At 39.3% G+C, this 27,459-nt stretch overlaps 1 protein-coding gene and 1 non-coding gene across 2 annotated transcripts in view; both read right to left on the bottom strand.

Annotated features, from left to right (window-relative positions):
- Positions 1 to 27,459, bottom strand: part of Ptprg (protein tyrosine phosphatase receptor type G) — a 707,594-nt gene that overhangs the window by 510,815 nt on the left and 169,320 nt on the right. The window contains 1 exon segment of the mRNA XM_047532314.1: positions 13,994 to 14,098. Within this exon segment, the coding sequence (XP_047388270.1) occupies positions 13,994 to 14,098 (105 nt within the window).
- On the bottom strand, positions 9,428 to 9,501 carry Trnat-ugu (transfer RNA threonine (anticodon UGU)). Its single transcript has one exon. It is a non-coding gene; the product is annotated as a tRNA-Thr (tRNA).

Here is a 27,459-nt window from a genome sequence, read left to right as displayed (position 1 = left end):
TCTACACAATCACCCCCAATTGTGACAACCAAAATACATTTTCAGGGGCCGGGCTCAATAGAGCACAATTGTAATTCCAGTAACTCAGGAGGCTGAAGTAGGAGGATCACAAGTTCAAGTCAGTTCCAGCAACTTGGTGAGACACTGTCGAGATAAAAAAAATATATATATATATAAAGGACTGGCAGTGCAGCTCACTGGCAAGAGCACCTGGGTTCAATCCCCAGAAACCCACCCCCTCAAAAAAAAGTTTGTTCCAAAAGGGGATAAAATAGTCCCTAGTTGAGAACTACTTCTCTAGCACAATAGAAAACTTTTTCTAAGTCAAACTCCAGAGACAGAGGGTTCCAGAATGAGGCCAAACTAGACTAGGTACATCAACATTTAATCTTTCCGAGTTCAATGTCTGCTCCCTTTTCTTCAGCCTGGGATGCCTACCCAATATGATGGATAAGAGCACTCAGTCCCTCATTACATTTAGGTCTCTGCTTAAATTTCATCAAAGAGATGTCTCCAGGCTACAAGAGTACCTTGCTGGCCTCTGCCAGTCTCTACAGCACAACCTGACTTACCTTATGGCACTATGCAATGAGACTACACATTATTTTGTGTATTCTTCAATGTCCATCTCCACCAGGTAGAAAAGGAATTCATGTTTGTTCTCTGTTGCAGTCCTCATGTTTAGAACTCAGCTTGCGACCTGGTCAGCACTTAACAAATACTCTCTCAGTAAATGCTCAATGAATGAAGACTGGCAGGAGAAATTTCCATCCCCAAACATCCTATTTACTGTTAAATCCCTGATTTATTTAGCCAAAGATAGAGAACCTTGGTGAAAATGATGTGCAGGAGCTATAATTTAGCTCCACTTCTGAGTCCCACAAAGAGAAGGTGGATGGTCTACATGGGCCACCCTGATTTGAGAAGTTTGCACACTTGGGGCATTTTGTAAGTTTTTCAGAAAGATCACAAATCAACATCTGCACCTAATGCTTTCCATTTAAGAAAATGTCCCACTTCCCAAATTCAGTCTTAGTAATTGGGAAGGTAGAGTGGACAAGTGGGAGGAGGTGTCACTTCTTATGAGCAGTCTTTCACTTGCTCTCCAAGAATCCACTTTCTCTTCCTCAAAAAGGGCATAGCTAGCCAGGTGCAGTGGTGCACTCCTGTAATCACAGCAGCTTGGGAGACTGAGGCAGGAGGACTGAGAGTTCAAAGCCAGCCTCAGCAAAAGCGAGGTGCTAAGCAACTCAGTGAGACCCTGTCTCTAAATAAAATAAATAAAATGCAAAATAGGGCTGGGGATGTGGCTCAGTGGCCTGAAGTTAATTCATGCCCCCTCCCACCAAAAAAAGAGCATAGCTCCACGGATTGACAGGAACATCGATTTAGACAGAGTGCCAGAGTATGGTGACCCGTGCCTGCAGACCCAGCTACTAACGAGGCTGAAGCAGACCAGACTGAGCAAAATAAAAAGACCTGCTCTCAAAACAACAAGAAACAAGAATCAGCCCAGTGCCTGGGACAGAATCAATGCTCAATAAATGTTCGTCTACTGGTTCCTCTGTAAAGTCTAGTCTCTGAACAGCACTGTCTAACAAAAAACTTTCTGCAAGGAAGAAAAGATTCTATATCCATGCTATTATGGTAGCCACTTGAAATGTGGCTAGTGTGACTGAGGAACTGGATATTAAATTTAGTTTAATTTGCATTAGTTTAAATTTCACTAGCAACCTATGACCCATGGCTACTTAAGTAGACAGAGCAACTCAAATATTATAAAGGACTCCAAATTCAGAGGTTTATTACTTTATTTGCAATGAGGTAGGCCTTCTGAAATAAAATTTCTATTTCAAAAGTTAAAAAAATTGCTTTCTTATAACTTCTTCCATTATTAAGCACTATAGGGCTGACTAACCTTAAAGATCTAGAAAAGTTGCCAAGCGTAGCAGCAACCATAGGATATTTATCCAACAGTCAACTACTCTGACTTGGGAATAAGTCCTGATTAGTCTAAGCCAGTCATGCCAATACCCTTCTCCTTGGCAGTTACTGGTGTTAGCCTGAGCATGTGATCTAGGTCTAGCCAATGAATGATGGTTGACTCATTCATTGAGAGATTCTACAAGGAATATATTGCTTGCTTCTAAATAAAGACACAAGAAAGGGACACTTTTCTATATCTGGTCTTTATAACTCAGCTACTTGACTTCTAGAACTCCTGAAGCCAAGTGAAACCAGGAGTGAAGCATTCTAAACACCAAGCCTATCTGCTAAGTATGACCAAGTATAAACAAGACCAGAGTGTACCTTAAAGATGACAGAGTCAGTACGAACAGGTTGCCCAAAGTTTTCTTGAGACACATGAGATAACAAACTCCTTGATAAGCCATCTGTCAGGGTTATTTTTCAGAGGCTAAAATACGCTCTTGGAAATTACCTCTGTGAGATTTTAGGAGAAAAATCCTGGTAACACTGCTGCTGCAGTGTACTCAAGTGACAAAGGGAAGTGGAACCTTGACTAGTTCTTTCTGGCACAGCAGGTGAGCAGCCCAATTGGCTGTGAGTATGGAAACTTCCTCTTCACACCCTAGTGGATGGTGAGAGAAAGGGCAATCTTTACATGAAAAGGATGTTATAAGATAGCTCATTAGGAGGTGGTGTAAGAACATAAAAGCCACAGGACCTTCAAAAAGTGTCAAAACCACTCCCCAAGAGGAGAGTGTGGACTATGTACTTAACAACAGTGAGAAAAAAGTACCTCCCATTATCACAGTGAGCTGCAGAACCAGAAACAAGTCAAAAATGGCTTTACTCATCCTTACAGATGAGTCAAACAGCCCAAGAGAGGTTCACGTTTCATTTTCCTGCTAAAATTTTCAATAGCCAATCAATACTAATTGTGCTAATGGCACATACGCCCTGCTAAAAGATAGAACAACAATGTCCTGACACTTGGAACTACAGGAAACGATGGGACAGAGAAAAATTGGCTACAGGAGGGAAAAGGGCTGATGATAACCAGGAGAGCTACTAAATGGTATCTTTGGGAGCAGCAAAATTTCATGCAGCTTCAAAAGGAGCTTATTTTCCTCCCAGGGAATGGCCTTCAACTGGGAGAATGTAAATCGACATACACAAGAAATCTGGATCCACTGGCCTGCCCAACTTCCTGGAAGATCTCAAGCCCGGAAGTGGAGGACAGGGTTTGAAACACGTCTGGTACCCTCAGCCCACCGCTCACAAAAATTCCCTCAATCAAGATACACAGAGATGATATTTAAAACATTTGACGAACCAGAGATTTGGAATGGGTGATGGGATGCATGTGGAGGTACACTGCAAGACCCTGAGGAGATCCCACAATAGGCAAAGCAGTTTTCTAGGGAAGTGGCAGAGAGTCTGGGTCACGAGTAAATTGTAAGATTTATAATTATGCTTGTGTTCCATATTTGCATACACTAGAGCCAGGACCTAAAATGAGCTGTGGTTTCTGAATAAGGACCTTAAATATTTTCCTTAAGTTTTATATCAATTCAAGAAAACTTTGTATTTTTCATATCACAAACCAGTTTGATTGTGTGGCATATAACAGGTGGCTTCTCCAGTCCTTCCAAGAAGCTGAGAACACTTTCAACAGAAGAAAACCTATGTTGCCATACTGGAATACCAGCTGCACTACTGTTTAGATAACAATTTTCTTTAAACTGGCCCACTTTTAATAAGATCTTAAATAAGGTTTAATAGGAAACAGAGCACACCAAAACGGAAAACTGGCGGGGCTTGCCAAACAGGAAAGGTACCAGGAAATAATGAAATGCACAAGGTCAAGCTTTAACATACTCTCCCTGCTAAAGACTCTGAGTCAGTCTAATGGCTTTTTGCTGGAAAGAGATACTAGCAAGTGATCAAGAAGTGTTTAAGACATATTCCTACCACAGTCTCTGCCTGATTAAAAATCCACTCAAGAAGAAATGACTCAGATCCTTGTAGCACAGTAGACACATCCAGGGCTACACTCAGTGAAAATATGTGTTAGAGTGGTATTAATGAAAAGTGAGGATTCTGAAAGTTACTACCAAGTATTTCTCATAAAAAAAAAAGGTTCTAAACTAGGTACATACTAAACTGTTGAGATTTTTAAACTACAGGTCTTAGTTACATAATAGGAAACAGGGTTTAAAGTAAAAGAAACATTTGTGTTTTTTTTTTAAACAATATCTTTTTTAAATTGTTTGTTCTATTTAGTTATACATGACAGGAGAATGCATTTTGATACGGCCATACCACACTGAACACGCCCAATGTCATCGGACATTTCAGTTTTAACAGCATGAAAATCAACCCAGATACACACGACTCTTAGGGCTGCTGACCTCGAAAAGTTTTGGTCAGCAGCTGAGGGATAGAGGTGAGTGTCATTTCAGAAACGGTCAACAAACCATGGAAGAATAGCATTGTCACTCAAAGAAAACTCCAGATGCTACGATTTAGATCTTAAACACCCCCAAAGGCTGATGTACTAAAGGTTTGGTCACTAACCTGTGGTATTACTGGGACCAGGTAAAACCTGTAAGAGATGGGGGTCTAAGGGCTGGGAATATAGCTCAGTGGTAAGAGTGCTTGCCTAGCATGCTTAAGGCCCTGGGTTTGATCACTACCAAAATAAATAAATGAATGAATGAAAAAAGAAAGAGAAGAGAGAAAGAAAGCGTGGAAGAAGGAAGGAAGGAAGGAAGGAAGGAAGGAAGGAAGGGAGGGAGGGAGGGAGGGAGGGAGGGAGGGAGTCTAGTGGAAGGAAGTTATATCATTAAAGGAGTGCCACAGAAGGGAACGTTAGACCCTCTCTCAATGGCTTCCTAGCTACTATGAGGTAAGCAGTTTCCTCGATGATGCAATGCCTCAGAATAGGCCCAGAACAAGAGACTAACCTCTAAAACTGTGTGCCAAATTAACCTTTCTCCTTAAAAGTTGATTAGCTTGGATCTTTTGTCACAGTAACAGAAAACTGACTAACTCAACTGGTGAACTGATCAAAACCGTACCATGTAAGACACAAGACCTCTGCTCAGGTGCAAGATTGCAGTTAACCTTGTGACTGAATTAGTTTCTGCACCAAAATAAAAAAAGAGAAAACTTAATTCAATTTTATGCATACATTAGACATTTATTCCAGCTACATTCTAGCAATACTGAAAGTTCATGATATAGTAAAAGAGTTCTCCCATTATTTTATTTATTGTGTTTATTTCTGGCAGAACTAAGCAAACACTAACCCATAGGCACATCCTCAGGTCCCTTCCATTTTATTTTGAGATAGGGACTCACTAAGTTGCTAAAGCTGGTCTCAATCTAGCGATCCTCCTGTCTCAGCCTCCCAACTAGCTAGGATTAACAGTGTGTGCCACTGTGTCTGGCTCTCATTTAACTTTTACACTACCATCAAGATTGCCTTGAATTCAACTTAATAATTTCAGTAGGGCCAACAAACTGGTACTCAGCATGATATATACTGATGATATTTTATTTGTCAAAGAAAATTCTGCAAAAGTTAGCTTACCAATATCTAGAGGGAAACACAAAATGTTCCCGTTTTATATCAGCAGAAAGTGGGTTTTATGAACCAAATCAGATACAATAAATGAGTACATTTTGTTAGGTTGCAAAGAAAGACCTGCAGCCTTTAAGTACATCACACAGCACATGCAGATCATTACTCTCTATTAGGCACGTATTGGGCCAGGTATACTTTTCCTTCCAACTTTTAAATTAATCATGTCCTCCACCTGCCACACTTCCCCCATCTCTCGCCAAGAAGTCAGTTTCAAAGGCGAGAGAATATCTTCGTTTCAAATTTATGACGAGGAAAAAAAGATGTTTGACTTTGATCCATAACAGATATGAAAAATATATACTTATATATAACTTTCTGTATGCCTTGTATAGACTCACTAAATTTATAGATTAATGAATATAAGGATTTATGTTATGTCAAAGTAAATATTGACCTTATCTCTGCCTGGGTCAATATTTACTGCTTTGCTCAATAAATCTCCATGTTCATTTTCACACTGAGTCAATATCAGTTCATTAATTTCTCCATGGTTCATATCAGCATTTTATAACATTTGAATGCTGGTGAAAACATTCACCTAAAAAAAGTTTAGATACAGCCAATTAAAGAGAGAAAAGGCTTTTGCTTTCCTTCTGGCTTCCCTTTTAGGTTCTTTGGTGTTGGTTCTTTGTTTTCCTTTTTGTTCCCTTCTCTCCTCAAAATTGTTGCAAGGAAAATTGTCTGAATTTGATACAACTCAGCTACCTATTCTAAAATAAAAGGAACATTTTATAAAATATTATGGAGCTGGGACAGTGGCATACACCAGTAATCCCAGCAATTTGGGAGGCCAAAGGATTATGAGTTCAAAATCAGTCTCAGACACTTAGCAAGGCCCTTAAGCAACTTTGCAAGGCCCTCAGCAATTTAGTGAGACCCTGTCCCAAAATAAAAATTTTAAAAGGGCAGAGGATTGGCTCAATCCTCAGTGGTTTAAGTGCCCCTGGTTTTAATCCATGGTACCCCACCCCCAAAAAATGGATATACTGGAATAAGACACTGAAATACTCAAGATACACTTTTATAAAATATTAAACAAGTTTAGAAATATGAATGTAAAGAGGCAATACATCTCACTTCTCAATGATAACCACCATAATAAATTTTGGTGGGTAGTCTCCAAAATTCTTGACTATATTCATTAACAGGACCATTTTACCCATATGATTTTAATGCCTCCTCTAGTCCGACCTACTTCATTTTGGTGGCTGTTAGGTAAGCATTTCACCATAAGGATGTACTATAAATACCCAAATCACTACTGACGGTCATTTAGATTGTTCAATACAGCACTACTTAGGGGACATGCACAAGTATATCTGAAAGATAAGTCCCTAAAAGCAGAAGACTATCAATAACCAAAGACTATCAATATTTAATATTTTCACAGATATTCCCAAAAAGCCCTCCAAAAAGGCTTCATCAAACATGCTCCCTTCAGAGTCCATTTAAAATGAAAATTCTCAGCCTTCCATTTACAGGTGTTTAAAAAGCCCCAACACAGCTGCATTATCACTGGCACAAAGCACTTGATACCAACACCACACTGGGCAATAGTTCACCCTCCTAACAGGTTGCCCCAGGGTGACCCTACGAAACACACTCGTGTCCTCTTATCATACCCATCGGCATCTGTTAACTTTACAAACGCTTAAGAAACCAGCTCCAGAGAGAAGATGCCAAGAAACTGTAGGAGTAGCAAGGACTAGAATAAAGCTTGGGAGAAGAAAAGGAAAAAAATATCTCAGCTGAGAAAACAACTTCTTGTAAATGGTAAGCGGGGGGCGGGGCACACTTGGCCCAGTGCTAAGACAAGTTCAAGGCTCCTAAAGCAAATGGCAGCACATTTTTCTCTTTTACACAGAAAGCCCTGACTACTATGTGACCGTGTGTTTTTTCTCATGTTTTCTAACCCTGTAAACACAGACGGAGTACCCACAGGAGGAGGGTTTGTTCTTCAATGTGTTCCCTAGTTTGAGGTTCTCCTACACCCAAAAAAGTTGAGATAGGAACAGGGAAAGGAAGACTAATTATAAATTTGCTACTCAAACAACAGTCAAGTCTAAAGAACACAAGATGGACAGAACCTACAAATCCGCATCTTTATTGGTTCAAGTCCAAACTTTGTAACTATCCAACCACTCCTTTTCTCCTTTACTCATTTTAAATTAAAAGTAGTGCCAATTTCACTGGCCCCAGGGATTGTGCTAGACAACTCCTGCTACATCTAAGGAGTAATAAATTCCCATGGGATCTTTCCTTTTACCTTGAAAATTTTCAATGATTTGTTTCTCAACGTTTTTTTCTTCTCACATTCTTCCTCCCTCCAACCAATCCTTAAATGGCACTCTTGCCAGAAAAGCCATGATTGTCCATGAAATCCTCTCATAACTCCCTAATACCTCCAGAAAGAAGTTCTAAGTCACTGGAATACTGCAACCCTCTCCGTGTCCAAAATCCAATACTCTGTATTACTCCCTAACTTTCCTTGACCTACCTTGTGCTTCAGACATACTAAGTCACTTTCAATTCCCTAGTCATCCCCAGAGCATTTCATGTCTCAAAGGCCTCTGTGGCTACTGGCACATACTTAACCCACATTTAAAGGCAGGGATCTGGCAGCAGCGAGTTTGTGAAGGAGCTACTCTGTCACCGCTCATGATGTCACATCTGGTAGAAAATAAGCAGCTAACAAGCATGAGAAACAAAACACTCTTACTTACAAAGTGTCACCAGATTAATACAGATGTGGAGAGAAGATGGAAATTAAAATATAAAGGAGACTCGGGAGCTAAAGAAGAGATGGATCAAAGCTAAGCATCGATGCCGAAGCAGCTTTTGGGCTGGGGATGTGCAAGAATGAATTCAAGGCTGATCTCTCCCCACTGGTGTGGCTCCATTAGAACAGAAGATGTCAACTGCGAAGAGAAGGTCTCTAGGGAAGAATTCCTTTAAGAGACTTCGTAGGAGGCCTTAGGAGAGGTGCAAATAATATGACAATATTAACATTAAACCTTGAGGGCTCTGCCTTGCCTTCTATTCTTCTAATGACAAAAGCAGACATCTGCAGGCATGCATATTTTGATTTACGCTGCACAGACCTTTTTTAAAAATAGGTATGGAAATGTAATTTTAAGGGATTTAATTATATCTTAAGTTCACCAGGGGAGCTCGTTACTTGAAGGGATCCAACAGGGAAAAGCTTTTGTGAATCACCCTCCACTGTATCAGAAGCTCATGGCAGGACCCCCAGGCCCTAGAGTGAGTGCCTAAGCTCAGACTGTCATGATCTTCATCCATCTGTCCATTCCTCTGCCCCTTTGAAAATTATGCCCCAAATATGCACAAAAGGAGATGCCCTGAAACAGCAGAAGAAATCAGGATTTCTGATTCCTAAACTATAATCCTTGTCCTTAGGGATTCTACATGTAGCCGAGTCAATGAGACATACTCCAACATCTTGTTGCAAAACAAAATGTTCATATGAACGTGTAGTGGGGTAGCATATAATTGAGAGGCAGGGTGCAAGCCAAAACTTATATCAGGTGCTCATATACCTCTAACCCTCAAAGTCACCCCACCAAGCATCTCCATTTGTCTCCATATGATGGCTGAGCAAGTCAGGACCTCAGGACTGTTAAATAGGATCTTGCATGTTCCCTGGCTAAGGAAGGAATGTCTCTTATGCTACTTGACCTTCATCTAATCCCAATGCCAGAACTTCTGCAGGGAATTTTGGTCAACACATGCTTCAATTTTGGATTCTTCTAATGATGTCTTGATTCATTGAATTTTCTTTTCTTTTCTTTTTTTTGGGGGGTGCTGGGGATCGAACCCAGGGCCTTGTGCTTACAAGGCAAGCACTCTACCGACTGAGCTATCTCCCCAGCCCCGATTCATAGAATTTTCTATTTATTTTATTTATTTTTATGTGTTGGTACTAGGGATTGAACCCAGGGGTGCTCTACCACTGAGCTACATTCCCAGCTCTTTTTTATTTTGTTTTATTTTGAAACAGGGTCTAGCTAAATTGCCTAGGCTAGCCTTGAACTTGTGATCCTCCTGCCTCAGCCTCCTGAGTAGCTGGGATTATAGGCATGCACCACTACACCTGGCCAACTTTTTAATTCTTTATACACAGAAGGAACATGAGATATAGACTATTAAAGATGCAGGGGAAAAATGGAGTCGGGGAGACCACAACCTGTTTTTCTCTCTCTCAGACTGAGGGAGAGGAGAGAAAACAGCTTTATAATAATTCCTTGAATTTCCACTTGGTTTGTTCCAGATTTGTTTCTCATTTCTCTTTCCGGCAACAGTGACCTACCCAACATGTGTTACTTTTTGTGTAATAATTACAGAAGTTCTGGGCAAACTCCAAAATTCATGAGCTGTCATCACCTCAAGTCACACAGAAAAGGATCTACATCTTAGCTGGGTAAAACTAACAGAAATTGTTTTACTATTCCCAATGAGGTATGTCTTTATAGAATTTTTTCCCCTGGTTTAATTCCACATTAAATACATAAAGATCATTCCCTTTTAATCCCCCTCAGTTAACATATGAAAAAAGTAATCCAAAGATATGAGTCAATCTTGAAATTATAGTCCTATTACTAAGAGTTAACAACAATATCTTCTTTTCTACTCTATGGATGATTTTCTCACATTGAGCTGATATTATGATCCCTTTGTACAGGAGACTAAATTAAGAACCAAAGAGGTAAACCATCTTCAGATGACCATTACAGGACTGAACAGATTCCGCCATCAACAGTTCCCTCTGCTAAAGTTGTAGGTGTTCACAAAGGAATTGTTTGATAATCCTATGAAAGCAAAGTTTTTTTTAACATTTCAAAGATAAACAGGTATCTCCATTATCTGAAGTGACACAGTGAAAATGAAATAACTAGGCTAGTCCTAAAGTGAGAGGTGAAGTGTTACCCTGATATTAATGAACTATGGTCATGGAGATATCCTAAAAGCAAGCCATACATGGTCAAAACCCCGTGCAGTTCTCTGTCCTCTCTGGGAGGGATGTCATCGGAGTAACAGAGTCAACATCAATCAAACTTCACTCCACATAGGTGACTTAAAGAGCAGAACACAATAACCCAAAGCAAGCAACACAACTGGTCACTCTGACCCATTCCCCAAAACACCACCTTCTCCACTTGCCCTCCCTGCTCCCAAGTCCTGTCCAAAAGAAGGATCGATGGAATTCAGTGTGAATGCTATGGAAAAGGCTTGCTGAAGATACCGCAGCTCAAGACAAATTCCTGTTTCACAGATGGGAAAACTGAGGCATCAAGCAATTAGATATCCTTCCAAAATCATAATTGATTAAACTGTGGTCTAGCTATGAGACTACAAAATTCATACTCACACACCACTCCCAAAACCACCTATGACAATACTATAGGAGAAACCAAATGAATCAGAGAATTAGAGACATGAAATTAAAGATGGGTCATTACTGCAGTCTTTCAGAATGGCCTGCTTCAGCTTAGCTAAATTTAAAAACATTTCCCCTAGCAAAGGGCCTTTCTTCATTTGTCAGTCCTATTTGCCAAGCAACTTATACCTCAAAATTCATATGTGCAACTATTAGTTCCACATCTGGTTTGCTAGAGCTTTAAGGTGTTAACTGCCAAAAATAGCAGGCCCGACTCTTAATTCTTCCTGCCTTTTTTTTATTGGCCAAATGCTAAAGAGTGTCTTTGATGGACCCCATGTATTCCTGACATGGAAACTGATACAGCACCACTTTGGCATGTAACAAACACTGGGACTATGGAATTCTCAGGAAAAACAATTTCACACATGATGACTGCACACAAGGTTGAGCATCCCTAATTCAAAAATCTGAAAATCTCCATGACCCAAAAGTGAGTGCCAACATGATGCCACAAGTGAAGATTCCATACCTGACCTCATGATAGATCTCAGTCAAAACACAGGCATACTAAAAATGTTGTACAAAAGCATCTTCAAGCTATCTGTATAAGGTGTATGTGAAACAAATGAATTTCACGCTCAGTCCTACTTCCCATCTCCAAGATATTTCATTTTATATATGCAAATATTCCAAAATCTGAAACACAGCGGGGCACAGTGGCACACACCTATAATCTCAGGGTCTCAGGAGGCTGAGGCAGGAGGATGATGAGTTCAAAGCCAGCCTCAGCAAAAGCAAGGACCTAAGCAACTCAGTGAGACCCTGTCTCTAAATAAATATATAAAAGGGCTAGAGATGTGGCTCAGTGGTTAAATGCCCCTGGGTTCAATCCCCAGGACCTCCCCCACCAAAAAAACCCTGAAATACTCCCAAGTATTTCCAATAATAATATGCAGATACTCAATCTGTACCATTAACTAATATCTGTCTCACTCTTCTTGTTTTCTCTATTACACCTAACAAACCAGTTCATATCCTTTGAAAGATTCCTCAAATCACTATCGTATCTAAATTCCAAAGGGAAAATATCAATTAAAACAAGGGTCGAGAAGCTGTAGCCTGTGAACCGTATCAAACTGGATTTTTGCACAGCCTATAAATAAAGAAGGCATTTTTAGTATTTGTAAATGGTTGGGTGGAAAAGTTGAAAGAACAGTACTTCCTGACATATAAAAGTCATATAAAACTCAAATTACAGTATTCATGAAGTCTTATCAGAACACAGCCCTGCATTGTCCGTGGCTGCTCTTATGCTATAATAGCCAAGCTTAGTAGCTAACACCATATGACCTGAAAAGCCTAAGATATTTACTATGTGTATCTCTTCAGAAGAAGAGCCAGCTCCTCAACTTGTGCCATTAGCTGTTCCACCATTGGACACATTCAGACACAGTGCATTCCACAAGGTCCAAGCAGAGACTATTTAAGCCCACCATAAGGTAAAGACATCAATAATCACTCCATGCCAAGAATGACATTGCTAACATCCATTCATTTCTTTTTTTTTTTTTTTTTAGTTGCCTTAACTGAGTAATGGGAGAAGTTTTAGGCCTTTCCTTTCTTCATTCAACTGGCAACTGGAGATGCTGATGGGATATAACTTCCAATTTCCTGACTAACAGCATTATTATTCTAAATTGATGAACTGTAAATAGTAGGCCACTTTGCGCTTCTTCCTGACTGATATCAGAGTCACAAAGAACAAAATGATAAATTTTCTTTGGTTTTCTTGGCAAGAAGCTATATATATATGTAATTTTGGCCTTCATCTCCCATTTCCTTCATTTATCAGAAATGGTGACAAAAAGGCTCTAATTAGATAATTCTAATCACAAAGAACTGGGTGTGATGGAAGACTTCAGAATCACTATCTGCTAGTAGCAAAACAAAACAGATAGGCTATTCTCCCTGTAGGGGCAGGAGATTTATCAATAGACAAAAGGATGCAAAAAGCCAATAGATAAGGTGTAATTAAAGATCAGACCTATAAATTTTATACTGACACAAATTTAACAGAATTTGCAGGTGGAAATTCAGAATTTAAAACCAAAGCATTCACTATGAAAGGATAGCTCTCAGTTCTATATGCAACAACATTGCATAATGCATAGATTTATTATTAAGACTAATACTCTATGACTTTTAGCTCCTTCATATAAGGAATCTGAATTATTGAGTGCCAAAGTAATTTCCAATGTGGTTTATCTTCCTTGAGTATTCCTCCTTAATTAGCTATAATCCATTTCCCATATATTTTTGAGCTTCAAAATCTCTTTGAGAAATCACAATCCACCTGTCACATTTTGGTTAACTGTGGGGACCCTGTTGCAGAAAGGTCTCCACATGGTATGTCTCCATGCTCCCCTCCTCAGAATGCAAGAAAATTATTTCCAATGCAATTTTCAACACAGTTGTAACAAGGATCTCTCATTTCACTGGCTCAAAGACTAACAGTAAAAATAAAATTAAAAGAACTGCAATCTATGGAACTACAATAAATTCCACAAACAAGACTGGTTAGAAAATAAAGTTGCATTTCTCTCCTTAGTTGTGGATATCTAATACTTTGTAATACTTAGCAGAAGTTTAAGCAACTCAAGACCAGTCCTATATTTTCTGGACTCTGAAAAACACAGCCACTGAAGAAAAAGAAAAGAAAACGTGTGTCTTTAGGAAAAGTCACAAGTTAGGTACAATAACTCATTAACGAGTTCAGAAATAAATGCAAATTGAGGGAGAAAACAGGTGGGAAAGATTAACAACTTTGAGAAAAACAGGCTTGAATACGTTCAACTTTTACTGAACTATAAAAGGGTGCAATAAACAGAACTCAGGTGTGAATGTGATGAAAGTATGATTTTGAGCCAGACTTAACAGGATGCTAACTGGCCTGTGGCCCCAATCCCAACAGCTTGACTTACCAGAGTAGGCCCAGTATGGGTCGCCTGAAGCCTTGCGTCTGCGGATCTGCACTGAGCTGCCGTGTCTGCTGTCGTGCAGGGCCCCGACGTAGCCTTCTGTCAATGCTGCAAGAGGGAAAGGAGACCCACAGTGAGATGAAGTCATCACCCCAGCACACACACGGAGGGGGAATCTCATGAACAGATCTGGGAGATTTCAGAGAAGTAAAGACCTTGAGGATGTCTGAATAGAACCTCATTTTACAGAAAATAACAACTGCAGGAGAATCCACAGATTATCATGACTACTGTTCATTAACAGCTTACCATGAGCCCTTTACTTTGTGCCAAGGAGTGCAGGACACCGAATATTTTGTATGTATTATCTTTTTTGGTCTACAAAATACCACCATGCAGTAGAACAAACAATAAACAAACTGAAGTTTCAAGAAGTGTGGTAACTCTTACTTGCCCAAGGTCAGACAAGTGGTAGGACTGGAATCTATGGCTTTGGTTCTACCTACATCAATAAGCCTATATAGCCTGGACTATATGATCTTCATACAGTTAGGGCTCATTCTACCTGTTTAATAATTAGAGGAATTAAGGCTCAGAGACACATACTAGTCCCAGGATCCACAGGTAAGCAAGCAGATCAGGGAATCAGAGTCTGTGCCCCTCAAACAAAGCACAGTGTGACACCAGAAGGACTCCGGTGGTGAGTACACATGTTCTACACCCTTGAGCCCACAAATCATCACCTGCAGTACTGAGCACACGAAAAGAGAAGCTCCCAAAACAATCTCAGAAAAGAAACACCGCTTAATGATGTATTTTTTGAAAACTCAAAATGAATCCAATCCACTGAGCAAAAGCAAAAATATTCAACACCATTATAGAGAGCTTCCATCTGCCTGCTCCCACATTCAAAGCCCTTCTCCTCCCAGCCTCTTCATGGATGCAAATGTCTCTTGTTGTGAACCTACACCTGAATGCACTGATATATAAGAAGAGAAACATCACAGGTGCCCAGAATCCAAAATGAAACACAATTATACTCCAACAATACACACCACCTGACGGTGTTAATATTCAAATCCACCCAAACAAAATCAAGCGCTTTGCAAAAGCAAAGAAAATGGGGAGAGGAACTGTATATTCAATTTAAGATGAAGAGAGCCACAGGAAAGCACAATAGAAGCACAATTATAGACTGAACAGCCACTCCCAGTCACCATTCCAAATTAGTAAATAATAATAATATTATAATGTAGCTTTGATGAGGATGTGACAGGCTTGAAGAAAAATCAGGAAAAAGGTAAAGTACTTCATGCTAAAACCTCAAGTGCAAAGACTAGCGTTAACACAAGTAAGGCCTGAGCAGAGAAGATTCTGTAGAGATGAGCCCTTCAGAGGAAAATAGGAATCTGATAAACCCCAAAACATTACCAAACAGTAAACCTGGTATCACCCATATTTATTCACTGGTACTGATTAAATTACTACTGATCTGTAAGCTACTACGATGAAGGCTTGGGTACCTATCAGTCAATCCATCCTGCGATTCTAGAGATGAATCCTTCAGAGCCCCCAAGGAAGTCCATCACTCTGAACTTCTAGAGGTCAAAAATGAAGTTTCTCACCTTCTAGTCTCCTAATCCATTTTTACCCTCCACAAAAGAATATTATTATTATTATTATTAATAGTGGGGATTTAACTCAGGGGCACTCAGTCACTGAGCCACATCCTCGGTCTGATTTTGTATTTTATTTAGAAACAGGGTCTCACTGAGTTGCTTAGTGCCTCACTTTTGCTGAGGCTGGCTTTGAACTCTCAATCCTATTTTAGCCTCCCGAGCCACTGGGATTATAGGCATGCACTACCAAGTCCAGCAAAAGAATACTAACTTATTAATCATTAGGCTTATTTATTTTCTTTGCCTATGGGAAACTTTTTTATTTATCTGTTTACTCTGCTTTAAATAAGAATTATCACATAACCCTTTCTCCTTGTGTCAAGACAAAAAGAGTAAAAACTACTGAATAAACAATGCTTTTTAAATGCCCGAAAACAATATTTTATATTGGCCCTGGATTTGGACTGAAGTCAAGAGACCACACCAATATCTAAATTTAATCACAATAACTGAGTTTTGGCAGGGAGCAGAAGCCCCTGGAGCCAATTAATATTAGGTTTTAAAAAACTCGGTAACCAACCAACTAGCTGACTGACTAAACTGTAGCCATTAAATTCTTTTCTCTGTCTTACCTTCATTTCCCTACTAATGCTGTCTGATCACATGTTAGTTGGAGTTATCAGAAGCTGTTCAATCCACAAATCACTTTTGGTTTGGTTTTGTTCAAATAAGCTGTTATTTGATAAATAAATTTAATTGACCTAAGGGTTTCCCTTTTAACACTATGTAGTGGAAATTTACTACACAGTTTCCTTATTTGCAATAATAATCCTAAATGGGTATTACAGACTGGACAGCCACTCCCAGTCACCACCAATCCTGCCAGCTCTAGGGATGGACTTTATTTGGTTTAAGCCTGTCAATCACTATATCATCTCCCTATTTTCACTGACACATCCAGGTCTAGGAATATTAGCCAGTCTGAGATTCTTCTTTCCTTCTGAAAGTGATATAATATTAGCCCAAAGACTCAAGAGGGTGGCCAAGGATCAATTAAGGTATCAACAGAGGGATAAAAAATGGAACCAAGTAAGAGGAGGCAAACCTATATATAGATGAATTCTCTTGATAATGTATATGACCAGGACAAAGGCAATTTAAAGCCAGCCCTGTCTGTTGGTTTGAACCAATTACCTGTTAAAGTGTGTTTTTCTCTGTCTTACATGCAAAAGATCCCCCAATGAGACCCACAGTGTCTTTTAAACAGTTGCTTCAATTTCTGATTGTCAATTTCTCCATTCATAAAGGCCCACTGGAATAGTGGTCTGGACTGCTTTTAAAAAAAAAAAAAAAAAAAAAAAAAAAAGCCAGGAGTGATGTGGTGGTACATGCCTATAATCCCAGAGGCTTAGGAGGCCAAGACAGGAAGATTCTACGTTCAAAGCCAGCCTCAGCAACCTAAGTTGCCCTAAGCACCTTAGCAAGACCCTGTCTCAAAAATTTTTTAGATATTTTTCAAATGGGCTATGGATGTGCCTCAGTAATTGAGCACTCCTGGGTTCAATTCCTGGTAGTAAAAGAAAAAAAAAACAACAACCACAGTACCCTGGAATTTGGATTTAATTGGTCTGGGGCGAGCCCAGATAATCAATATCTTAATTTTTTTTTTTTTTTTTTTTTTAAAGACAGGGTATTGCTATGTATCCCAGGCTATCCCCAAACTCCTGCTTCAGACTTCTGGGTAGCTGGGGCTATGGGAGTGTGCCCCTGCCCCTGCCCCCAGTAATTCCATATTGAAGCCAGAGATTAAGAACCAGCAAATATTCCATCTGTGCTGGACCTAACATCTCACTCATCTCTGACATTCTCAACTCTTGCCCTCACAGTCTGTAACTTCACAAAGTCTTCACACTGATGCAGGGTTGGCAGAGCAGAAAGGAGCTGGCTTGCTGCAGAACTGACAATGACATTGTACCAATTTCAAAATTCAGACAAACAAATCTGAGCAAGAACAGAGTTCTAACCTGAAAGTTCATAAACAAACCAGCTAGGAAATTAAGGAAGAAATGAGGTTTTCTTCAAGGACATTAATTCCTACATATGCTCTGTACAAAAATGGAACTTAGACTCATAATTCCCACTACAATCCTCCCCCACCCCTCCCTGAAAAGGAGGTGTTTTTCATTTCCCAGAACCTCTGAGATCATCAGGGTAGTACAAGGGGGGGCACAGACTGCCAGGAAGGTCTCCTATTGGAGGAATATTGGAGCTGGCAGCTGATTATCCTCCTGCTGGGAAAGCAGAGTGGCAGGTCCAGAGCTGAGTCAGGTAAGCCTGAGCATCTCCGAGCGCCATGCTATTATAAGGATCTGTATCCCAATATCCTTTTATTAGTCTGCATTTAGACTATCAGGTTTGATGTCCCACTCCTACCAGTTCCCAAAGCAAAGTAAACTATTAATGCAAAACCAAATCCACAAAGATACATCCAATTGAAGAAACAAGAAAAGCTGACACCATAAGATCCTCCCTTATGGAATTAATACCCCCCAAAGAGTAGGCACCTTCCTAGTCGCGTAGGGACCACTGATCTGAAACTGCCTTTCTAAAGATGGATCCCTTAGGACAAACAGGAGACGTGGTAATGCCGAGCACAGCCCAGATGGCAAGTGGTAACACAGAGTTGAGGGCCACCCCAAGGGAGATGGGTTCACCTTGTCTTGCTCATACCCCCTCAAAGTACGAAAGTACAATGTTGGTTTTACACAGCCAGGTCACATTGGGCAGGAAAACTTGCTTTTGAAAGGCATGCTGCATGGCCTCTGAGGGGTCAAGGCTCCGAGAAGAGCACATGTGTTTCCTGGACTACTGCTAAACCATCCCTCAGAGTGGAGCTCCCCACAGAGTGTGTATTCACAAATAGTGAGTGAGTGAGTGAGTGAATGACAGAAAGGGTCATGGTAGGTAGAGAATGTAACAGTCTGTGTATGTGTATATGTGTGCTTACATAACAAAAATACCACCTTAACCCTCACTGTCTCTCACTGGAGCCAATATGCACCTATCAGAAAGATCTGAAGCAGGAACCATCCTGAGTACCTAATAAACAAACCTTCAGGTAGGCCACACAGAAACAGTGTAGCAAAGGACTCTATCACTTGGCACCAGATTTTTTTTGTTCAACACATAAATTATTCATTAAAGATGACTATATTTAGTTTTCCCTTTTATTACATCTGTCAGTAACATGTGATTTCTTACCCCACCCCCCCAAAAAATAATCATGTATTATTGGATTACTGCATAAATTAAAACAAAATTTTAAGTTCTCTCCTTAATGCATTTCAGTTAATAAAGTGATTTTTTAAAAATTTTAAACTATTATTTGAAGAGCAGTCAAAAATGTATATAGAGTATATTAAACAACTTAATATTTTATTGGCAAGGAGCAGAGATTTGCAAATAGAAACAGTCTATGGTTCCCAAGTAAAGCTACAGAGTCAGCACACCAAATTCAATCAATTTTAATACTCTTTGTACTCTTCTAAGCTCAAACAGCCAACCGATGGCAGCATGGCAATGATATGGTATGGCTATGAATCATGCTATTGATTTTCAATATCTTCTGTGCAGAAAATTAAATTATGCAAATGCATGCCTGTACGGATCCTTACCTTAATGTGAAATTGCATACTTGCTTATGTCAGCAACTTAATTACACAATTAAAAATGGAGCATGCTTATGAAAATATGTAGCTTCACTTCAGAACAGACAATAAGTGTAAATCTGTCTATGGTTATCACAGGAGTAATAAGAGGGAGGACTGGGGTTATGTAAACATGTATTTGACCAGGTTCTATAGCACCAAATGCCTATGGTTTATGGAATTGAAGTCATTTGTCAAAGGAAAGCTTGGAAGGGCTTTTTATCATGTTATAACACTGCAACTTACTGGAAGAACAGTTATATATGGCATGGAGACGTATACACAGCTGTATACTTCTCTTCAAAGAGGTCACTTCTAGTATCATTTGAGCCAACACCACACACACACACACACACACACACACACACACACACACACACACACCTGACAGGCTGGCAAACCAGGGTGTGAGGAATTTTGAACTTGTCTTGGAGGGTCTGGATCATGTAATAATGAAATGGATTTTAGCAAGGAAGAATCCAGCCACTCCCATCCTATAGGAGAATTTAAGTCTCTCAATTCCGACAAGATGAAAGTGGAGATTTCAAAACCAATAGTATTAACTAGCCAAGGATGCTTACATCTCACTCAGCAGGAGGAATCTTAAGTCAACCTGGTTGCTAGGCAGAGAGTTAAATGAGTGACAGGTATTTTCATCAGGGAGTTTTCAGAGACTCCATCTCCTCTCAGAACTTCTACAGAGCCTACCTCATTTCCAGCCTGAAGCAAAAAAGATAAAAATGTTTCCAGCCCCAAAGGCCCAATCCTTTCCTATAAAAATATCCTCAGAGTTACCTACTACTGAAGATATCAACGAAACTGCTTCCTCTGTGCATGATTTAATTTCCCAGAGCTACTGGACATAGTTTATAAGAATAAATGTTTTTATTCTGGGAATATTAAAGCAGATGTGTAACCCATCTGCCTTAACTGGATCTTCAGGAGAATTCTGTGTAATCAGTACTCTCAGTGTTTCACAGATATTTTGACTTTTGTGGGGTGGGTACTTCAAGTTGTGTTAACTCTTGTTATTTTGCAGGGAACATTTTTCCATCTAAGAGCCTCCTTCCTTTGGGCACCACATTAAATAATGTTCTTGACATACATGTCTCAGGTTTTACTGTCAGAAAGGAGCAAGGATCACTGAGTCTGGATTAGATAAGAATAAAGTCATTACATGTGGATTGAGAATATTTTTCTTCCAAAACTGAAATTAGGACAACATCCTACTTTGTTTTGGCAAAAGTGGTTCATTTCTACATGCATTTGTACATGGGAATGGGAATGGAAGTCTGAAATGTCCACCAAGAAAAGAAGACAGGTGGCCACCAAATGAAACACTGTCGTCCTTCACAGCATTGATTCATCCTCCCAAACAGACCCACAAAGTCCACTTGATATCTGCTATCTTGATCTTCCATGGGGAAAAGTAGATACATGACAAAGGTTATACATGGGTGAAGCCAGTGGACGATAATAAAAGGAACATCCCAAAGGTCCTTCCACACCTTGGCTGCACATCTTGTGCCCAAAGCAAACTACAGCAGTAGCACACACGAAGTTATTTCTACTTCACCACAGATCCAGTTCTAGATCATTCCAAAGGATGAAGAGCCTGGCAAAATAGTTCAAACTGGAAAACAGCAGAACACAGAAATGTTGATTCCCCTGTGCCAGAATGAAAAATTACTTAGGATGATGGACGGATCACACTCACATAAGGAGTCCTCTTTCTTCCTCCAGAGTCACTGCCGAAAAACGAGCCCACTAAAAATAAGCAATAGGCACTCTCATTTTCAAGTCCGGAATATAGATTTTCAGAATAGCAGACAAGCAGTTAAGCAAGCTGTTTATATCTATTATAACTGCTCATACAACAAACAAATTAAAGATCCCTCAAGGACGGCGAAATCTGCATCAAGCACAATTTTCTCCAAGTTTTAAAGAGCATTTGCGAACATTAAATCCCACACAATAGTCTGAAATGAATATATCTTTATCTTTTTTGTGCCTACAATAGGCAAAAGGATCAAATTATAGTTAAAAGTAATTAAATATTCCAATCAGTCTCTCATTTCCTTTGTGCCTGTATTTCAATTAATTGTGGTAAAATGTACTTGGTGAGTGTCCCAAAGAGGAGGATGAAGAAGTGTGTTCCTCTACAACTACTGCATTACAAATGGTCCTTCTAGCTGTTTGTGATACTGAGCTAACCTCAATACAATAGATTATATTACAGTAGATTGCCTATTTTATCATATTCAAATGCATCTATTGTCTCAAGGTAGAAATTTTTTTCATCATCTGAAGTGATAAAGAGATCTAATATAGAGCCATGGTTTTTTGGTTTTTTTTTTTTTTTTTTTTTTTTGGTAAGTAAAATGAACTACTAAAATTCAGAGGCAAGGGAAAAAAGGAATCACACAGCAATGCTGTATCCCAGGGGGCAAAAGAAACACAAAATGCCCTTGTAAAACTGAGTTGTCAGGTGGAAGAGCAAAATACTGAACTTCTCTTCATTGTTTTATTCAAAATAATGCAGTTCCCAAAGAACAGAACTCGTTTTTTTTTTTAAAAAAAAATCAGGATGAAAAAGGGACTGCCCCCCCCCAAAAAAACCCATCCCTCTGCTGTTAACTCTCATAGTTTAAAAACATCAGAAATTTAAAAAAAAAAAAAAAAGATACAGAGTTTTCAACAGGTCTAAGAAAAGTACACTTAGAAAATGATTTATAATGAATGGGACTCATTATATATTTGTGAAGAAACTGAAAATATGTCAGTTCTCTCTTTCATGAAGAAAATATATTTTAAAAGAAAAAGGGGGGCTTCAAAACCTTTTATAACATCATACAGAAATACAACAACCAGTCAAGTGGGGTGGCACACATCTGTAATCCAAGGGACTCAGGGGTCTGAGGCAGGAGGATCGCCAAGTTCAAGGACAGCCTCAGTCACTTACGGAGGCCTTAAGCAAACTCAGTAAGACCCAGTCTCAAAATTTAAAACAGTTTAGGGATGTAGCTTGTGGTAAAGCGCCCCTTGTTTCAATCTGAGTATTGTAAGCAGATAGACAGATACAGACCAGAGAGAGAGAGAGAGAGAGAGAGAGAGAGAGAGAGAGAGAGAGAGAGAGAGAGAGAGAGCGCTCTTGCAGCTTGTTTTAATCTTATACTTTGCAAAGAATCAAGTCTCTTGATTCTGTAATATTCTCCAGAAAATGAGGAATACTCAGAGGGAGTGTTGTAAAAATGTCCCAGGCCACAGATATGTACTTCCAAATTGACAACTGTGGCATCTCTTTGAATGTTCACAAAAAACAGCCCAGAGATTGCATGGCCACCATACTGAACACACCCACGAATTCAGATGTTTTAGAGTGTGTGTGTGTGTTTCCAAAAATACCAAAATAGAAAAAGGCAGAGTAGAAACCAAATGTCAAATGTCTTTTTTTTTTTTTTTTTTTTTTTTTTTTCCCGAAGAGGGGGCCACAGGTGCTGGAGGAACCAGGGATTGAACCCAGAAGTACTTAAACTGAGCCACGTACCCTTCCGTTTTTGTGTTTTTTATTTTGAGACAGGGTCTTGAAAAGTTGCTTAGGGTCTAATTTGCTGAGGCTGGCCTTGAACTTTGCCATCTTCCTGCCTCAGCCTCCTGAGTCTCTGAGATTACAGGCATGGGCCATCAAGCCCAGCTTATCTTCTGTATTTTAGGGGCAAGTCTGGACTTTACTCCCAATTAGAAACAAAATGCTATGTGAATAGCAAGAAGTTCCTTAAGAGAAGAGTCAAGAATCTCCAGCTGGCCCCTTTCTCCACCCAGTCTTAAATAGACTACCTAGGGCCAGCTGAGCACGCTCCCATAGCCTGGCATAATCGTAATTTATTCACTAAGTCAATTACTGCCCATGAGTTGAACACTGTTAAAAGTACAATCAATACCCTGGCTCATGTAATCCTTCCAATAATCCTAGTTTAGGTACAACATTCAGAAAAGATATGTTAGATATGTTACTTGTACAAGAACACTGACACCTGAGCCAGATATTACTCTCCAGATTGTAGAGTTAACGCTGTATTTCAGTCTTTTTAAATTGTTATTTATTTATTTGTGTGGGTGTGTGTGTTGCTGGGGATGCAACCCAGACCTCACACATGCTAAGCAAGTGCTCCACCACTGAGGCACACCTCTGGCCTCTTACAGATTTTTCACACATTAACAAAATGTCTTAGATTTAATAGCTCCTCTGCCTGCTCAATGGTAAATTACATCACCAGTTTCTATGTAAGCCTCTGACAACTAAAAATAGAACAAATTCAAATTTCAAGAAGTTCAAGACCAGTTGTGCAACTTGGCGAGACCCTGTGTCAAATAAAAAATAAAAAGGGCTGGGGGATGTAGCTCAGTGGTAGAGTGCCCAGAATCGGCAGTTGTGGGGTGCTTACGCATGTCAGTTTAAAAGACAGCAGTTATGAGAGTTCAAGCGGATACTATTAGGAAAGGAAAGAAGAGGGGCAGGGTTGTGGATCAGTGGTAAAGATCGTGCCTGGCATGTGTGAGGTCTAGGTTCCATATAAAAAAAATAAATAAAATAAAGGTCTATCAACATCTAAAAAAAATTTTTAAAAAGAAGCAATAATAATCTTTCTCACTGTATTTTTTCTTAGAGCTGTGTACTGCATAAAACTATATATCTGCCATATCATGTAAAAAATAATAATAAGCACCTGTCTATATGCTCCCTGGAAAGGAATAGGTGACTCTACTGTACTTCAGAGGGACCCTAGAGGGAGATATTTTAAAAACTATTTCATGTTTAAAGAGCAATGAAAGCATGACCTCAACCCTAGCTCTGCCCCTGAAAATAATTGAGGGGAAAACAAAACAATACCAAAAAAAAAAAAAAAAACCACTCTTGCACAAGTAGAGGTGAGCAAATAGAACAGAAAGCAACTTAGACAAGCAACTAAGACAAAGGTCAATTAATAAATGAAATCGAAGGTAATTCATCTCTGCACAATGATAAACATTTTGTCTTTAGCACCTGTCTACATCATGCAAATGCACCCAGGGATAAACATGCCAGTGACTGATAGGGAGACACATGACCAAATGAACTGCTTCCTCCATTTTGAGTCCCCAGGACCATCTCTGCCTCCTGAAACCCTGAAAAACAGGCTACTGGTTGGCTTTCTTTGATTCAATCAATGACACCTGTCCCTGGTCTTTAAAAGAAAAATAATAATAACCCACAGAACTGGGTTAGTATTGCCCAGGCAACCACTTTAATGCTGCTAGTCAGAATATCCCAGGGCTACAAGTTCATTTTTTTTATCTCCATTTTTATTAAGTGTTAGATTTGCTTCCATAAAGCAAGAGTGAGGGTGGCTTTGTTCTCTTCAATTGCAGCAAGAAATCATCAGAAGAAATATCTTGCATTTTGCTTTCCTTGAAGAGGAGTTATTAACTTGAAATAACACAATACAAGTCTTGAGGAAAATAATTTAAGAGGGCTATTACGATCTTAAATAAAACGATTTAATTAAAAAATCCTAACCACATAAAAATTTTCACCAGATCACATCAAGATGGCTAAAGCACTTATCTCTAAGTCTATTTAGATAGCTCTAAAAGCAATTTCTTAAATAATTATAAGGGGGAAAAAAATTTCTCCGTTTTGGAAAAAGAGCTATTTCACCAAATGTCCTCTTTCTGATGAAGAAAGGATGGCAATTAAATAAGCAGGGTTTGTTTCTTTTTCCTTCCTTGATTCTGCTTTTTCTAAAATCTTCTCTGGCTCTGACCAATTACATTACAAGTCCCATCAAGAGTCAAATGAAAAAGCAGTTTTATGACTTTAAAAAGCTCAACTCCAAAATTGAAAGTTTCAGTTCAATATCTCCTCCCCCCTCAATACCTATTTATATACAAGAAGCATAGCGAAATCAATTTCAGGGAGACTTTTCTACTCTAAATTTAAATCCTTTTATGACTGCAAGTCAGTCAAACGTGGGGTGGGAGGGGAAATAAAGAGATAGTGTGTCCTATTTGTTTAAAATAAATATTCAGGCAACTTTTATATGTCTTTGGGGCCTCAATATCGGGCAAAATTGAATGAAGCAAACTATTCATTTGATTTTGCACAGCAGATAAGAAAGATGTAGCATATGCAGTTGAATATTCTGGAACAAACTGGTACAACACGTGGGCCAAAAGTACAGGGCCATAGACGACAGAGATTCTGAGTAAATCATGAAAAATAAGCACTCCTTTAAATATTACTTACAAAGGTCTGTTCAACAGATTGGCTCTTAAATATCACCCCAGCATAATCAGCAAGTGAGTATTAAGTGTAGAGCCAGGAAGGTACTAGAAGCAAATAGAAACCATGGTGTTTTTCTTTCCTGCTGGTCCATCCATGGTTTAGTTAATCCATCCTTTGTTATTTAATACAATGGAACCAAAAACTGGAGAAAACAGTCTGCTGATTTTAGATCTTCTAGAGCCCTTGGATGATATCTGAGGTTTATTCAGGAACTAGTGTTATAGAAAAAGAAGAAAAAGAAAACACGGTGCGAGAAATGTATTTGGGACTTGTATTTTTAAGAGTGATACTCTAACCAGGAAGTTCTTATTAAAATAATTTACGCAGAATGAAGAGATACTCACTTTTAGCACCAAATTGTGGAAGGAATGGAGAAATGGGATTGAAGACACTGGGGCAGAAGGAAGGTTTTTAACATATGTTTGTCAAAGTATATCCATTCCTAAAATTTCTCTTACATACACTGCTTAAATTTCTAAAATCAATAAAGATGCTGGGGCTGGGGATATAGCTCCATTGGTAGAGTGCTTACCTCGCATGCACAATCCCCAGCACCGCAAAAATACAAAACAACAAATAAAGATGCTGGTGACAACGAACATTTCTTTTGCAATTACTGTGGACCAGGAGGGAGAGTGCTAGGATTTCTTCAACTGGATTACCTCAGGCAGTCATCAGAAGAATGTTGAGGGATAATCTTCTCATCACTCCCAGGCTAAAAACCAGGCAATAGGAGGGCACAACGGTGCATAACTGTAAACCCAGCAGCTCAGGAGGGTGAGGCAGGAGGATCCTGAGTTCAAAAACAGCCTCAGCAACTTACAAGTCCCTAAGCAACTTAGCAAGGCCTTGTCTCAAAATAAATATAAAAAAGGGCCGGAAATGTGGCTCAGTGGTTGAGCATCCCTGGGTTCAATTCCCAATACCAACAGAACAAAAAACAGGCAACCAAGGCACAAAATAGTAAAGTCCCTTGCCAAAGATACTTTGTATGTGACAGAAAAATGAATTCAAACCCTGACCCTGACACTGTCCAGGTAGAGAAAATAATATAAATCTTTACTGACGTTCTCCTATGAATGAAGATCTAGGTTCTTTCTAAATAAATATACACAAAGACCCAAACACAAAACTCTAAAACTGCATGTTACAAAGTGACCTTCAAATCAGGAATCTCCTGGACAATGCTAATTTGACATATTTTGTCTCAAGGACTCCACTAAGGTACTTAGATGCCCAACGTCCCAGAGGAAACAGAATGTGTTTTTGATTATCCTTTTAAGTGATTTCACACAGTAAAGTCCTTCTAGTTGCACCAAAGGATACTGTAATAAAAGTGATAATTCCTGCAAATTATTATAAGGTTCACAAACAGAATTCTAACACTACAGCCTACACAGGAAGCATTATGTTAACAACAACTAGCCGAGGAGAAAACAAGGCTCTTTCTCTAAAACAGAGGAAGGGAATGTGCCACACAGCATATGTTCACACAGTAACTAAGACCTGGGGATGAGGAGGAGCCTCTAGCACCCCACCATCCCACACAGGACCCTAGCCAGGCCAGCTTTAAGAAACTACACACAGGACTTGGGATTACATAAGGAAGAAAAAGGAGGCAAAATGTTCCTTATAAGGTTTCATTTTAATTACATGTTAAAATGATATTTTGGATATATACTGGATCACATAAAATAAATTATTAATTTCATCTGTTTCTTTTTACTTTTGATGACTGCTGCTAGGAAAGTTTAAAGCAACCAGGCATGATGGCACACGCCAAAAAGCATGGAAGGATGAGGTAGTAGGATTGCAGTT

This window comes from Sciurus carolinensis, chromosome 17 (genome assembly GCF_902686445.1).
Source record: "Sciurus carolinensis chromosome 17, mSciCar1.2, whole genome shotgun sequence".
Lineage (NCBI taxonomy): Eukaryota > Metazoa > Chordata > Mammalia > Rodentia > Sciuridae > Sciurus > Sciurus carolinensis.
Note: the sequence above shows the minus strand (reverse complement) of the source record. Positions and strands in the feature narration are given on the sequence as shown.